This window comes from Lampris incognitus, chromosome 17 (assembly GCF_029633865.1).
Source record: "Lampris incognitus isolate fLamInc1 chromosome 17, fLamInc1.hap2, whole genome shotgun sequence".
Classification (NCBI taxonomy): Eukaryota; Metazoa; Chordata; class Actinopteri; order Lampriformes; family Lampridae; genus Lampris; species Lampris incognitus.
In genome coordinates, this window is record NC_079227.1 from 542,050 (window position 1) to 558,581 (window position 16,532).

Here is a 16,532-nt window from a genome sequence, read left to right on the forward strand (position 1 = left end):
ACTGATCTTTACTTGTTTCGGTAAATACGTGGTGACTGAACTTTACTTGTTTCGGTAAAGACGTGGTGACTGACCTTTACTTGTTTCGGTAAAGACGTGATGACTGTTCTTTACTTGTTTCGGTAAAGACGTGATGACTGTTCTTTACTTGTTTCGGTAAAGACGTGATGACTGTTCTTTACTTGTTTCGGTAAAGGCGTGGTGACTGTTCTTTACTTGTTTCGGTAAAGGCGTGATGACTTTTTTCGGTAAAGACGTGGTGACTGAACTTTACTTGTTTCGGTAAAGACTTGGTGACTGACCATAACTTTTTTCAGTATAGGCGTGATGACTGTTCTTTACTTGTTTCGATAAAGACGTGATGACTGAACTTTACTTGTTTTGGTAAAGACGTGATGACTGACCTTTACTTGTTTCGGTAAAGACGTGATGACGGTTCTTTACTTGTTTCGATAAAGACGTGGTGACTGACCTTTACTTGTTTTGGTAAAGACTTGGTGACTGACCATAACTTTTTTCAGTATAGGCGTGATGACTGTTCTTTACTTGTTTCGATAAAGACGTGATGACTGAACTTTACTTGTTTTGGTAAAGACGTGATGACTGACCTTTACTTGTTTCGGTAAAGATGTGATGACGGTTCTTTACTTGTTTCGATAAAGACATGATGACTGAACTTTACTTGTTTTGGTATAGACGTGGTGACTGACCTTTACTTGTTTCGGTAAAGACGTGGTGACTGATCTTTACTTGTTTCGGTAAAGACGTGATGACTGTTCTTTACTTGTTTCGGTAAAGACGTGATGACTGTTCTTTACTTGTTTCGGTAAAGGCGTGGTGACTGTTCTTTACCTGTTTCGGTAAAGGCGTGATGACTTTTTTCGGTAAAGACGTGGTGACTGAACTTTACTTGTTTCGGTAAAGACTTGGTGACTGACCTTAACTTTTTTCAGTATAGGCGTGATGACTGTTCTTTACTTGTTTCGGTAAAGACGTTATGACTGAACTTTACTTGTTTCGATAAAGACGTTATGACTGAACTTTACTTTTTTCGGTAAAGGCGTGATGACTGACCTTTACTTGTTTTTGTAAAGACGTGGTGACTGACCTTTACTTGTTTCAGTAAAGGCGTGATGACTGTTCTTTACTTGTTTCGATAAAGACTTGATGACTGACCTTTACTTGTTTCGGTAAAGACGTGGTGACTGACCCTCACGTCTTTCGTGTCTTTTCGTGGACGTGGTGACTGAACTGGTTTCGGTAAAAACATGATGTGTGAACCCAGTGTGAACTCAAGGTCAACGGCTTATTCGTTTTAAGGTGGGATCACGGTGAGTTTTACATAGCAGGCTCACAGTGGCTTATTCTAACAGGGAGTGATAACGATTATCACCAATATTTTCTAAGTATTAAAGAACACATTAAGAGTTGTATTCGCAAAAATTACATATGACTTGTCCAAAAAAATTTCTTGGGTATACTTTACAATTTTACATTGGCAACATCCCTTTGAAAACGTATCAACTGTAAGACATGGATGAGTCCATCTCTGACAGATGGCCCCATCCAACTTCATGTTAAACACTTCTCTATGTGCAACGTCAAAGGTCACGTCAAAGATCTCCTCCTTTAACTGTGTCAGTAATGCAGAATGTGATTCTCAAGACTTTGAGGATCGATGTGGGTTTCTTCCTAAAACAAGAACCTCCATCCTTATCAATAAATGAAATGTCAGATCTGGAGTGTTGTGCTATTGCTTTCACCTTGCAGCATTGATCAATAGATGAGTAAGACACAAGCCTGGAATAATTTATCTTTGCACAAAAATTTTATAGGATTATGTTTATCCTCTGCTTCCAAACTACACGTGGACAGGTCCCCCTGCAGTCACCGTGTTCGACCTTCATCAGTGTCTGCCCAGGAAACCAAATTCTCACTCTTTAGAGTTTGACCTGGAAAGAAATATGGTCCACTCTCTTTTTTGTGAAGATGTGAATGAAAAACAGTCATTTCCTACCAGCGGTAAACCAGCCAGACTTTCTCCCCAAAGGTTCACCGCTGGTCTTCTGGTCCTTCAACCAACTGGTTAGACTGGCTCAATCAACACATCTGGTGATGGATATATACACTTCTTAAACTGGTAAACAGCGGTCCTGATCATCTTTTATTTTCATTCATAATGTTTATTTCTAATTTTGTGATGGCAGAACCAAGTCATTCTACCAACACAAGCCACAAAGCAGAGCCTCTGAGTAGTACGTCGGTGTGTTTTCCCCTCACCCTCAAAAAAAAAGTTTACTTTTCCTTTGGACTTAGTCCGCATATTGATGTTTGTCAGGAACCATTGCATCATATGCCTCTTATTCCCTATTTGGACAACAATCGACATGGCAGTCCATCGCTCTCTGAAAGCCCTACATGCCCCATCCGATCTCCTTCATCCCCCATCCAATCCTTCGTCCCTTCACGTCAATGCTTAATGTCAATAGTCTCAAACGGCCCATGTCAAATCTTTTTGTAATACACGTATGAATAAGTTAATAGTTGTAAATCACATTTCGGTGGCCTTATGCATACGAAATAGATAGCGACTGTAAAGAAAACGGCTTGTGTTCTATTATAACAAGTATCTGAAATTCAGATTTGACCAGAAATGTAAAGCACTTTCAGTGGCTGTTGCAGCCAGAAAAGCGCTGTATAAAATGTAACTTGATTGATTGATTGATTGATTGATCCCCCATCCAATCCTTCATCCTTCATCCCCATCTCACCCTTCATCCCCCATCCAATCCTTCATCTCATCCTTCATCCCCCATCCAATTATTAATCCTTCATCCCATCCTTCATCCCCCATCCAATCCTTCATCCTTCATCTCATCCTTCATCCCCCATCCAATCCTTCATCCCTCATCCCATCCTTCATCCTGCATCCCATCCTTCATCATTGGCTCCTCAGATGCTGGTCTGCAGCTCCCCGTTGAGCAGTGCAGTATTGTGGGCATCCATGTTGGCATTGTTGACTATCCTGCTCCTGTCCACTCTACTGTCGCTGCGCTCCATCTCATCCAGACCCGCTACCTTCTTCAGACACAGAACGTTCTGGAAGCTTTTCTTGAAGTTTTCTGACAGGAAGGCATACAGGATGGGGTTAGCACAGCTGTTAGCATAGCCCAACACCACCACAAAGTCAAAGGTACTTTTCAGGGCGGATGTGGGCTCAATAAAGCTGGTGACGGAGGTGACGTTGAAAACGTAAAAAGGAAGCCAGCAGAAGACGAACACTGCTACCACGATGGACACCATCCGCGTCACCTTCCGCTCAGAGCGCTTCCGCTGGGCGGACCCGACACGCATGCCGGAGGACTTCACCTGATGGAAGGAACAGATGGTTAAGAAACTCAAACGAACTAAAAGAAAGCCTGTTGTGTTTTATGGTACTGTGAAGACAAACTAGCGGCAGAATGTCTAACTTCCGCGTAATGAATGATGATAAAACACTGGACAATAGAGTCTCACTAAAGCTTTTAAATGTGAGCTATGAGACAACACATGGGCCAGTCACATCCACAGAAGAGCGTCCTCACCTTTACTATAATGAGGAGGTAACAGAGACATATGACAGCCAGGGGGAGGACGAAGCCAACGAAGAAGGTGTAGAACATGAAGGCTTTGTAGTAGACCTCCTGCGGCTCCGGCCACACAATCCCACACACAGGCACTTTGTTGAGTCCACTGAACATCATGGTGGGCAGGTTGACCAGCAGGGACACGCCCCACACTGTCACATTGATGGACTTGGCTACGCGCGGCTTCCGCCATTTTGTGGACTTGATGGGGTGAACCACAGCCAGGTATCGGTCAATACTCATCACCGTCAGAGAGAAGATGCTGGTGAACTGATTCAGAGAATCTAGAAGAATACAGAGGAGAGGAAAAGAGAAAAAAGAAGAAAAAAGTTGATGTCGTGAAAGACAGGAGCTGCTGTGAGAAGGGTCTCTAAAATATTAATTACTAAATGGATTTTGCCACATGTTTGCTCTGTGCATTCCTGTGGTGTTTATTGTAGTAGAAGAGGACACTGTCCACGGATTCCTGAATTAAAAACTGGTGATTTTAATGGAGCTGGTATCGATAATTCACGATGAAGATCTAGCTGTGATATTCCAGAACACGCTGGCACTAGAATAGACTGATCACAAGAGAAACATGTATTTATCCCTATCATCCTATTCTGTCGTTCATTATAATAATAATAATAATAATAATAATAATAATAATCATCGTCAGCTTACATAATGTGTATTTCTGGGAGTGTATTTCTGTTTCCTGTAGTGCACTGTTGACCAAGGTGAGGGTGAAAGGAGCCTCACCTTGGTCAACAACGCCACATGATCGGTTGGTTTTTATGTCACGTGTGCAGCTTGGCTGATGAAGTCAGCATTAGTGTTTTCATATTTAATATGTTGATATTGAACGTGGCTCCGTTAGTCACATGGCACTGAACATTTCATATGTTGTTGACAGGCGTTGTCTTCACTAAATAAGACAATGCATGCAAGTTGTATGCATGAAGGTTTTGTCTGTGAAACTGGGTTTGATGAAGCCCTTTTACACCACCCACCTACAGTCATGATGACCCGGCACAAGGCTTCTCCAAAGGGCCAGTGGACCAGGGCCAGCTGCATGGCGATGAAAGGCAAGCTCATCATGCAGAGGACGTCCGCTACTGCCAGGTTCAGGATGTAGATGTTGGTCACCGTCTTCATTTTGGCATAGCGCAGAATGACGTAGATGACCAAAGCATTGCCACAAAGCCCCACTGTGCACACCACAAAATAGATCAAGGTGATGACCACCGAGCTTGTCTTGTCCTGGTGAGGCTCACGGGTCTCTGATCTGTTCTGGTGCACGTCGGATTCGTTCCCCAGGACAAAGCTGTTGCGCAGCAGAGACTCGGGGATGGAGACATTCGGTGGAGTCGAGAAGAACGGGCACAAATCCAACGCCATGACAGCTGGCGTTTCGTGGGGTGGCGGAATATGAGGCGGAGTCTGAGTCTGACGGGCTCTATGTGTCCATGAACGGGAGTTATCGGGTTCAAAATTTTGGGATATCCAGATTTTGAGTTTTAAAGGTATATTTGATTTTCATTCAAGATTGCAAAGGTTTGAATATATCGGTGTCTTGAGCTGATCGTTAGAGGTTGGGGGTGAGTGGGACAACTTGAATAATAGGGAACTTGGGGTTTGGAAGGTGGGGGATAACTGGATCTTTTTAAGGGATTTGAGTTTTTATGTGGCACCAGGCATCACATCCCACCTGAATATAGATAGATGCAGACAGAAAGAGAGAACACTAGAAGGACAGAGAGGAAGAGAAAGATGGAGAGAGCACAGTATGCGGGTGAGACATGATAGAGACATTCTCATTTCAAAACTATAGATCAGATTGCTAGCAGAACCGTGGCAACAGTTGCAGGAGAAATGTGGTTTGCTTTTTCATTGAAATGAGTAGCATTGAGTTTCCTCCCTTCAGACGGAGTCCACATATGGTGGTGGCTGTACATACAGCTTCATACATACAGCTTCATACATTGAGCTTCATACGTGCATACAGCTTCATACATAGAGCTTCATACATATAGCTTCAAACATAGAGCTTCACACATACAGCTTCATACATACAGCTTCATACACAGATCTTCATACACAGAGCTTCATACATACAGCTTCATATATAGAGCTTCATACACAGAGCTTCATACATAGAGCTTCACACATAGAGCTTCAAACATAGAGCTTCACACATACAGCTTCATATATACAGCTTCATACACAGAGCTTCATATATAGAGCTTCATACACAGAGCTTCATACATACAGCTTCATATATAGAGCTTCATACACAGAGCTTTATACATATAGCTTCATACATAGAGCTTCACACATAGAGCTTCATACACAGAGCTTCATACATACAGCTTCATACATACAGCTTCATACGTACATATAGCTTCATACATAGCGCTTCATACACAGAGCTTCATACATAGAGCTTCACTTATAGAACTTCATACACAAAATTTCATACATAGAGCTTCACACATAGAGCTTCATACATAGAGCTTCATACACAGAGCTTCATACATACAGCTTCATACATACAGCTTCATACGTACATACAGCTTCATACATAGAGCTTCATACATAGAGCTTCACTCATAGAGCATCATACTTGGAGCTTTATACGTATCGCTTCATACATAGAGCTTCACACATAGAGCTTCACACATAGAGCTTCATACCAACCCAGTCGCACGGACTTTCGTGATGGCATCACGTTAATTAATCTATCGTGATACCATCACGATTATGACCTGATTTACGTGATGTGGTCACGATCTGATAGAACCCTAACCCTAACCCTAACATCCGTGACCACATCACGTAAATCAGGTCATAATCGTGATGGTATCACGATCGAAAGTCCGTGCGACTGGGTAGCTTCATACACATAGCTTCATACATACAGCTTCATACATACAGCTTCATACATAGAGCTTCATACACAGAGCTTCATACATAGAGCTTCATACATACAGCTTCATACACAGAGCTTCATACATGGAGCTTCGCGCATAGATCTTCACACATAGAGCTTCGTACATAGAGCTTCGTACATAGAGCTTCATACATAGAGTTGCATACATAGAGCTGTATACATGCACTCTTCATCCATCCTGCTTTAATACCGCTGAGGTCTCTTTGTTCAGCATCTCTCAGAGAAACCACATTTACACAACGTAAATAAACCCACCTTGATCATTGCCTTCTTATGTTTGGCCCTCTCCACCCCTGGATCCTCTTTTTTCGTCTCTACCTTCATTTACACACCTCCTCTCTCCTCCTCTTCCCCTTTCTCCTTCGTTCTCATCTCCTACCTTCTCCTCTCATGTTCTCGCTTTTCTTCTTGAAGGTATTTTGGCTGTCTATCGTCAGTTAAGACTCAGCATACTGCCTGTGCTACTCTTGTGCTACTCTTGACGACATACAGAGGACGCTTGCTGTAGACCAACGTTTTTTTTCTTTTTTCGTTTTCTTTTGTGCTTTTTTTTCAAGGGATCTATCTGTTAAACTGTCTGACTTAGAAAGCAGTGCTGGTGCATCCACTTGCTCCAGCTGCTGAAATGAAAATATCTTCATTTTGGCCCCATTTACGTTTATATGTATTATCCATCCATCCATCCATCCATCCATCCATCCATCCATCCATTATCCGAACCACTTATTCTGCTCTCAGGGTCGCGGGGATGCTGGAGCCTATCCCAGCAGTCACTGGGCGGCAGGTGGGGAGACACCCTGGACAGGCTGCCAGGCCATCACAGGACCCCCCCCCACACACACACACACACACACCCTAGACATTTAAATGTATTGCAGTAAGCCACGCCCACTTTGATCCAACATTAACAAATTTCATGCATCGACTGAGTCATGACCCTTTATCGTACAAACCGAATTTCGTACGAATCTATGAAGGAATTTCGAGATATTATATCCGCCCTCTGCCTGTGTGGCACCCCTGAGAGTGAGTGACAAGTGCTTTTGTGTTGACTAAAATACAATATTGACGAGTTGTGGCCCGTTTCCTGCTAAACCTGCCCTTTCTGAAGCCCGTTGATCGATGGCGGCCGTGTTGTTGGACCGATCTTGTCATAGACAGAAGAATTAGAATTGTGCATCTCCGTCCCCAAAGGCTGTCTATAAAGCTGGCTGTTGATACAGTCAACATGCCAAAGCTAGACGTCGCGTCCGGGTGGACATGTACGGTCTAATTTGCTTTTTTTTCCTTTTCTCTTGTTTGGAGAGCACCTCCAGCTGGGGCGGCGCAGGGGCGCAGTGGTTCGCGCGGTCGCCTCCCAGCAGGAACTTCCTGGGTTCGAGCCCCAGGATAGTCAAGTCAGTTTTATTTGTATAGTCCAATATCACAAATTACAAATGTGCATCAGGGGGCTTAACAGCAACACATCGTCCTGTCCTGAGACCCTCTCGTCGGGTAAGGAACAGCTCCCTAAAAACCCCTTTAGCAGGGAGGAAAACAGGAAGAAAGCTCAGGGAGAGCACCAGAGGAGGCTCTCTCTCCCAAGACGCACAGCATGCAGTGATGTTGTGTTTACACAATTTACACAGTACAGCATTGATAGAGGAAAACACAATTACAATGGCCTTATAAAATGTATGAAGAATATGATGCGCAGGATGCCAAGCAGAGTCCAGACGCCACCGGAACAGTCCAGGACACAAGCCACGCGACCATGCGGTAGTCCAACCTTGGGGGTCGTCCCGGGTTGTCCTCTGTGTGCAGTTTGCATGTTCTCCCCCTATCTGCGTGGGTTTCCTCCCACAGTCCAAAGACATGTAGGTCCGCTGAATTGGCGGTAATAAATTGTCCCTAGCTGTGTGTGTGTGTGTGTGTGGGGGGGGGGGTGATGGCCGGGCGGCCTGTCCAGGGTGTCTCCCCGCCTGACCCCAACGACTGCTGGGATAGACAGACAGCCTAACAGACAGACTGCTGGGATAGACAGACAGCCTGACAGACAGACTGCTGGGATAGACAGACTGCTGGGATAGACAGACAGCCTGACAGACAGACTGCTGGGATAGACAGACAGCCTGACAGACAGACTGCTGGGATAGACAGACAGCCTGACAGACAGACTGCTGGGATAGACAGACTGCTGGGATAGACAGACAGCCTGACAGACAGACTGCTGGGATAGACAGACTGCTGGGATAGACAGCCTGACAGACAGACTGCTGGGATAGACAGACAGCCTAACAGACAGACTGCTGGGATAGACAGCCTGACAGACAGACTGCTGGGATAGACAGCCTGACAGACAGACTGCTGGGATAGACAGACAGCCTAACAGACAGACTGCTGGGATAGACAGACTGCTGGGATAGACAGACAGCCTGACAGACAGACTGCTGGGATAGACAGCCTGACAGACAGACTGCTGGGATAGACAGACAGCCTAACAGACAGACTGCTGGGATAGACAGACAGCCTGACAGACAGACTGCTGGGATAGACAGACAGCCTGACAGACAGACTGCTGGGATAGACAGACTGCTGGGATAGACAGACAGCCTAACAGACAGACTGCTGGGATAGACAGACAGCCTGACAGACAGACTGCTGGGATAGACAGACAGCCTGACAGACAGACTGCTGGGATAGACAGACTGCTGGGATAGACAGACAGCCTGACAGACAGACTGCTGGGATAGACAGACAGCCTAACAGACAGACTGCTGGGATAGACAGCAGAGCCATGGCTCTGGTTGGTTTTCTTTTTTTCTTTTTTTTTCTAATGCGAATTATAGCGCCGCCACGGCCGCTGAGTGCAATCGCGGTTTTCTGTTTTGTTTGGTGATAACCGCACATCATGTCCAGATGTTGGCCAGGGCTCATGTCTCCAGCTCCTTCCAGCTCACGGCAACGTTAGCCACAGCAGAAGACAGCTGTTACACGTGCTGGCAGGAGAGGGCGGCGCGGGGCGGGGCGGGTGGTCTTGTCCGCGGGACACTCTGTGTGCACGGTATCAACAAGAGGCTTCTCTTCGAGAGAGACACAGACAGAGGGAGAGAGACACAGACAGAGAGAGAGGGAGAGAGAGAGACAGACAGACAGACAGGTGGTTGTGTCGTGAGGACATAACCACCCACTGTCCCTCAGGATACAAAGAAATAATTATTCCATCAAATAAACTCAACTCAGTACATCGTGGACGAGACTCCGGAGGTATTTTGATTTGGTACAGAGGATGTTTAACCAACCACATTTCAAAAATTAAAATTGGAACATCCCACTGCTGGCTAAAACTCAGCAATAAAATTGGCATATCAAACAAAGATATCTATCTCTGTGCTCTATATTCTCCCCCCAACTGAATCTCCATATTATGATGAGGATCTCCTGAGTAACCTCCAGGAAGAGGTAAGCCTTTTCCAGGCCCAGGGAAATGTGCTGCTGTGTGGAGATTTTAACGCAAGAACAGGTTCAATGAGTGATACCATTGACCCTCAGGGTAACAGACATGTGTTTGGTCAACATTCCCTGTACCTCTCACCAAGCCTCATTAAAAGGAGCTCCCTCGACTGTACTGTGAACAAGGCTGGTAAGGAGCTAGTGCACCTCTGTCGCGCCTCTGGCCTGTACACGCTTAATGGTAGGATCAGAGGAGACTCTCTGGGAAGGTTCACATGTTGTTCAGGTCTTGGAGCTAGTGTAGTTGACTATGCAATAACTGACATGGACCCCACCTCCTTCAACGCATTCACTGTCAGACAACAAACTCCTCTTTCTGACCATAACCAAATTATGATTTTCTTCAAAACTATTAACCTGACTCAAATGCCTATAGAGGAGCCCAGCAAGCTGTTCAAAATTAATAAGACCTACAGATGGGCTCCAGACAGTGAAGAAAAATGTATCAATATCCTGAATTCATCCAAATTACTTAATATGATTATTAACTTAATTAACAAACCGTTTGAAACTAATAAGGACAGTACCAACCAAGGTGTCAATGAAATCAACTATATCTTTCAGACTGCAGCAAACATGGTCCTACCAAGGACCCACAACAGAAAGAAATATAGCGAAACATTAAATCTATATAAACACACATTAAGAATGAAAAAACAAAGCCATGTAGATAGAACCCTACAGGAAATAGAACATTCCCTGAATCAAACCCAATTCTGGGAAATGTGGAATAATTTGAGCTCTACAAAACCACAAGACCTGCCTATCCAAAATGGAGAAATTTGGAAAAATCATTTTGAACATATCTATTCAGAAATTCAACAGGAACACTCAAATTTCAATTACAATCTGATCAAACAAAAATTACAATTGCTCGAATGCTCTATAAAAGACAACCAAAACCCACTGGATTTTCCAATAACACAAGAAGAATTGGCACAGAAGCTCAAATCCTTAAAACCCAATAAAGCTTGTGGCCTTGACAGCATCAGAAGCGAGATGCTTAAAAACAGCACACCTGAGCTGCAAAGGGCAGTACTCAAATTGTTCAACATTGTTCTAAGTTCGGGATTTTTTCCTGACATCTGGAGCAAAGGGCTTATAACTCCTATTCATAAAAATGTCCACTCAGTCTTTCCAGCTACACTAGATGGGACAAGCATCCAGCAGAAACCCTACATGCTGAATTCTGTAGAATGATTCTGAAAATACAAAGGAAAACACCAAACAATGCATGTAGGGCGAAATTAGGCCAGTTTCCATTATTAATAGATGTACAAAAAAGATCTCTAAATTTCTGGATGCACTTAAATACAAGCCCAACAAATACATTGCACTTAAAAGCTCTGAAAACCCAAGAACTGAACCCCGAAAAGAGTCCCCTGAAGCAGCTGGCTCTGAGACTCACTGACTCTGTAACAAATACTAAGACCAACCAACCTCAGGCCAGTACTGCATCCCAAACAAACATTACGATAAATCAGGCTATAAAACAAAGCAAGATGAGGATAAATCATCTATAAAACAAACCAACATGAGGATAAATCAGCTATAAAACAAACCAACATGAGGATAAATCAGACTATAAAACAAAGCAACATGAGGATAAATCAGACTATAAAACAAACCAACATGAGGATAAATCAGCTATAAAACAAACCAACATGAGGATAAATCATCTATAAAACAAACCAACATGAGGATAAATCAGCTATAAAACAAACCAACATGAGGATAAATCAGCTATAAAACAAACCAACATGAGGATAAATCAGCTATAAAACAAACCAACATGAGGATAAATCAGCTATAAAACAAACCAACATGAGGATAAATCAGACTATAAAACAAACCAACATGAGGATAAATCAGCTATAAAACAAACCAACATGAGGATAAATCAGCTATAAAACAAACCAACATGAGGATAAATCAGCTATAAAACAAACCAACATGAGGATAAATCAGACTATAAAACAAACCAACATCAGGATAAATCAGCTATAAAACAAACCAACATGAGGATAAATCAGCTATAAAACAAAGCAAGAACAATTATCTGAAACATTGGAACGCTGAAATCAAAACCCAAAACAAACTAGAAGTCTTTCGGGCCCTAAAAACAAACTATGATCTGGAAGAACACCTCTTAACTGTCAGAGACAGGAAGCAGCGACAGACCCTCACCAAATACAGGCTCAGTGACCACAGTCTAGCCATTGAAAAGGGGAGACACAAAAAGACCTGGTTGCCAAAAGAGCATCGAACATGTGGTCAGTGCAGGACAGATGAGGTGGAGACAGAGGGGCACTTCCTCCTTAAATGTGACACATGTCAAAAACAGCGCCGGGCTTTTGTCCAGGAGCTGGAACATGTGACTCCAGAGTAGCAGGACATGGAGGACACAGGTAAGCTGTGGGGGGTCCTGGGAGGGGGGCAGCGGCGAGCATTGCAGCAAGATTTATATTATCTTGCCACAACCTGAGAGACAGTGGGGGACGGCCCCTGTTGCTACTGTTGTTGTTTAATATCATAATCATTGTTGTGTTGTTGTTATTATAATCATTGTTGTTGTTGCTGTTATTATTATAACCATTGTTGTGTTGTGTTGTTGTTGTTTTACATGCTTTGGCAATATGTACACAAACGTATGTCATGCCAATAAAGCACATGTTGAATTGAATTGAATTGAATTGATAGACAGAGAGAGAGCAAGAGACAGGCAGACAGAAATAGACAGAGAGAGAGAGAGCGAGAGACAGACAGACAGACAGATATAGAGACAGATATATATATATATATATATATATATATATATAGAGAGAGAGAGAGAGAGAGAGAGAGAGAGAGAGAGAGAGAGAGAGAGAGAGAGAGAGAGAGAGAGTCTCCTTTAGCAGGTGAGCTACATACTCCCTTGGCCGCGCCGCTGAGTCCTCACATTTGTAAATGAGCTCGTTTACTTTTGCTGCGAGTCGGGTCACGGCTCTGTGTACAGAAGTGGCATCCTCCGAGTGATTTGTAGCAGGCTGTCTAGCTTGGGTACGCATCTCGGGTCTAGCACGGGTATCAGGTTTATTCTTAGCTTGGGTCCGCATCTCGGTTCAAGCACGGGTATCAAGTTTATTCTTAGCTTGGGTCCGCATCTCGGGTCTAGCACGGGTATCAGCTTTATTGTTAGCTTGTGTCCGCATCTCGGGTCTAGCACGAGTATCAGGTTTATTCTTATCTTGGGTCCGCATCTCGGGTCTAGCACGGGTATCAGCTTTATTCTTAGCTTGTGTCCGCATCTCGGGTCTAGCACGGGTATCAGGTTTATTCTTAGCTTGGGTCCGCATCTCGGTCTAGCACGGGTATCAGGTTTATTCTTAGCTTGGGTCCGCATCTCAGGTCTAGCACGGGTATCAGGTTTATTCTTAGCTTGAATCCGCAACTCGGGTCTAGCACGGGCATCAGGTTTATTCTTAGCTTGGGTCCGCATCTCGGGTCTAGCACGGGTATCAGGTTTATTCTTAGCTTGGGTCCGCATCTCGGTTCAAGCACGGGTATCAGGTTTATTCTTAGCTTGAATCCGCATCTCGGGTCTAGCACGAGTATCAGGTTTCTTCTTAGCTTGTGTCCGCATCTTGGGTCTAGCATGGGTATCAGCTTTATTCTTAGCTTGTGTCCGCATCTCGGGTCTAGTACGGGTATCAGGTTTTTTCTTAGCTTGTGTCCGCATCTCGGGTCTAGCACAGGTATCAGATTTATTCTTAGCTTGGGTCCGCATCTCGGGTCTAGCACGGTATCAAGTTTATTCTTAGCTTGGGTACGCATCTCGGGTCTAGCATGGGTATCAGCTTTGTTCTTAGCTTGGGTCGCATCTCGGGTCTAGCACGGGTATCAGATTTATTCTTAACTTGTGTCCGCATCTCGGGTCTAGCACGGGTATCAAGTTTATTCTTAGCTTGGGTCCGCATCTCGGGTCTAGCACGGGTATCAGGTTTATTCTTAGCTTGGGTCCGCATCTCGGGTCTAGCACGGGTATCAGGTTTATTCTTAGCTTGGGTCCGCATCTCGGGTCTAGCATGGGTATCAGATTTATTCTTAACTTGTGTCCGCATCTCGGGTCTAGCACGGGTATCAGGTTTATTCTTAGCTTGGGTCCGCATCTCGGGTCTTGCACGGGTATCAGCTTTATTCTTAGCTTGTGTCCGCATCTCGGGTCTAGCACGAGTATCAGGTTTTTTCTTAGCTTGGGTCCGCATCTCGGGTCTAGCACGGGTATCAGGTTTATTCTTAGCTTGTGTCCGCATCTCGGGTCTTGCACGGGTCTCAGCTTTATTCTTAGCTTGTGTCCGCATCTCGGGTCTAGCACGGGTATCAGGTTTATTCTTAGCCATGTCATCGCGAAGTGTGGCTGTGCTGCCAGCAGCGCTTTGTTTTTTGGGTTTGTCATCCATGTGTTGTGGATTCAGCTGACCAGGCGAGTCCGGTGTCTCTGGGCTTCTTTCAGCCTGGTGGTTCCTTTGAGTTTTGGCTTCACCAGCTGCAGCCTTCATGTTGTTAAGGGTCTTTTTAGTTTCCAATGGCAGCTTGTTTTATTAACTCTGGAAGGTAAAACTGCCGGAGCTGTCACGTGGTCCACCTGGATTATGGAGCATGCATCAAGACCCTCTTAAGGATGGTTTTTCATGACAGTTGAAATATAAGACAATTATGGATGTAATAATGTAATTTGAGATGATTCCCCTTCAATTTTCTTAAAAGGAAAAAAGTACAGCAAAATAAGTGCAGTGTTCAGATGGGTGTGGCCCGTGTTGCCCCGAGCAGCCTTCTGTGGGCCCGTGTTGCCCCGAGCAGCCTTCTGTGGGCCCGTGTTGCCCCGAGCAGCCTTCTGTGGGCCCGTGTTGCCCCGAGCAGCCTTCCGTGGACTGTTTCATCAAACGTCTTGAAATGAGGGAAACTAAGTTCAGCTATGAGGATATTATGAATGGTATCGTGTCATTCGACCTGACGTGCCCTTTGCATTTCTATTATGGATTTTCCATCCATCCGTCCATTATGCAAGCCGCTTGTCCTGCTCTCAGGGGGGCGGGGGGCTGGAGCCCAGCCCAGCAGTCATTGGGCGCCTGGACACCCGGGACAGGTTATCTCATATTATGGATTTTCTTTTAGCGAGTCAGGTCTTATTTGGTGAAATTACATTCAACAAGACTTCATTGAACCATGATGCGGGACTCACGTTCTCTTTCGCCACTCCAAGCACCGGTACCGTAACAGCGGTAATAGAAGCGCGTCAAAATCCAAGCGGCGGCTTGGCTTGAGCGGGTTTTCGCAAATAACGGCTGAATTGACCGCAGTCAGAAACTGAATAGGGTTCTACCCCTTCGGGGTTTGAACCCTAAAAGACTTGAATCAAGGGAAAGCGTAACTGACTAACTGACATTCGGGGAACCCGGTGAACTGCAGGATTGGTGCTGTGAATACTGAACTTCGCATTTGTTTCACATGTGATTAGATTTAATCGTGTAGGTGCGCTGCGGCACGCTGGCTCTGTGCGTCAGTCTGTCACATGGCTGGTTCAAATCGAACAAAACATGTTCACCTAAGGTCACGACTGGTGGACCTTGTTAATAACTATGCAAATGTATGGCTTTAACTTTGAATTTTGATACATTTAACCCACAAGGGTTATGCCCAAATGGCAGTGAAATAAACTCTGCGCCTTAACGCGCCTGTGTGCACGGCATAGCTACCCAGACATCAGACTGGTTAATAGAGCATGTTCATCCTGTGCGTAAACAGAAACGTGAAATCGCGCGCATGAACGCAAAGGTTTTGCGGGGAGAGACTAGCTCATGGACCAGTACCATTCCAGTGTTTAGTGACGACATGAAAATTAACTTATTTCATATTCAGTTTCTCGTTGACGTTCCTCATCAGCACTATAATCCTTCCTACCTGTGTGTGAAACCCTTCATTGTCACATGGAGTCCAAAAGTGTCCTGCAGTAGATTATTTCGTGGAGTAAATCCGCCAAAACATCGACGAACGGATCAGAGGCTGAAATCTGCCATCAGTGCACCTGGTCCCCGTTGCGCACGGCGCTGCTATTCAAACTCCTGCATGGACTATTAAGGTGAGCAGCGAAACCTGTTCCGTGGTCATTAAACCAGACATGATCCTGTTCCGAGGTCATTAAACCAGACATGATCCCATCTCAGATGAAAAGTCAGTTAATTTCTTCAGGTCCGTAGTTCGCATGTGGTGGAGCGAATTCAACTGAATGGCGACGCAGAACGCACGGAGAGCAAATCTGTCAGAGCCAAACTGACAAACGAGAGAGAGAGAGAGAGAGAGAGAGAGAGAGAGAGAGAGAGAGAGAGAGAGAGAGAGAGAGAGAGAGAGAGAGAGAGAGACAGAGAGAGAGGAGAGAGAGAGAGAGAGAGAGAGAGAGAGAGAGAGAGAGAGAGAGAGAGAGAGAGAGAGGGAGAGAGACA

General features: G+C 44.7%; 1 protein-coding gene across 1 annotated transcript; it reads right to left on the minus strand.

The window, feature by feature from the left end:
• Positions 1-1,820: 1,820 nt before the first annotated feature.
• Positions 1,821-16,320, minus strand: LOC130127353 (somatostatin receptor type 2-like). The gene is made up of 4 exons (XM_056296968.1): positions 15,994-16,320; positions 4,622-5,355; positions 3,585-3,910; positions 1,821-3,369 (listed from the first exon to the last, which is right to left on the minus strand). The coding sequence occupies exons 2-4, from the start codon at positions 5,007-5,009 to the stop codon at positions 2,953-2,955; spliced, it is 1,131 nt and encodes a 376-aa protein (XP_056152943.1). The 5' UTR covers positions 5,010-5,355; positions 15,994-16,320; the 3' UTR covers positions 1,821-2,952.
• Between the last annotated feature and the right edge of the window lie 212 nt (positions 16,321-16,532).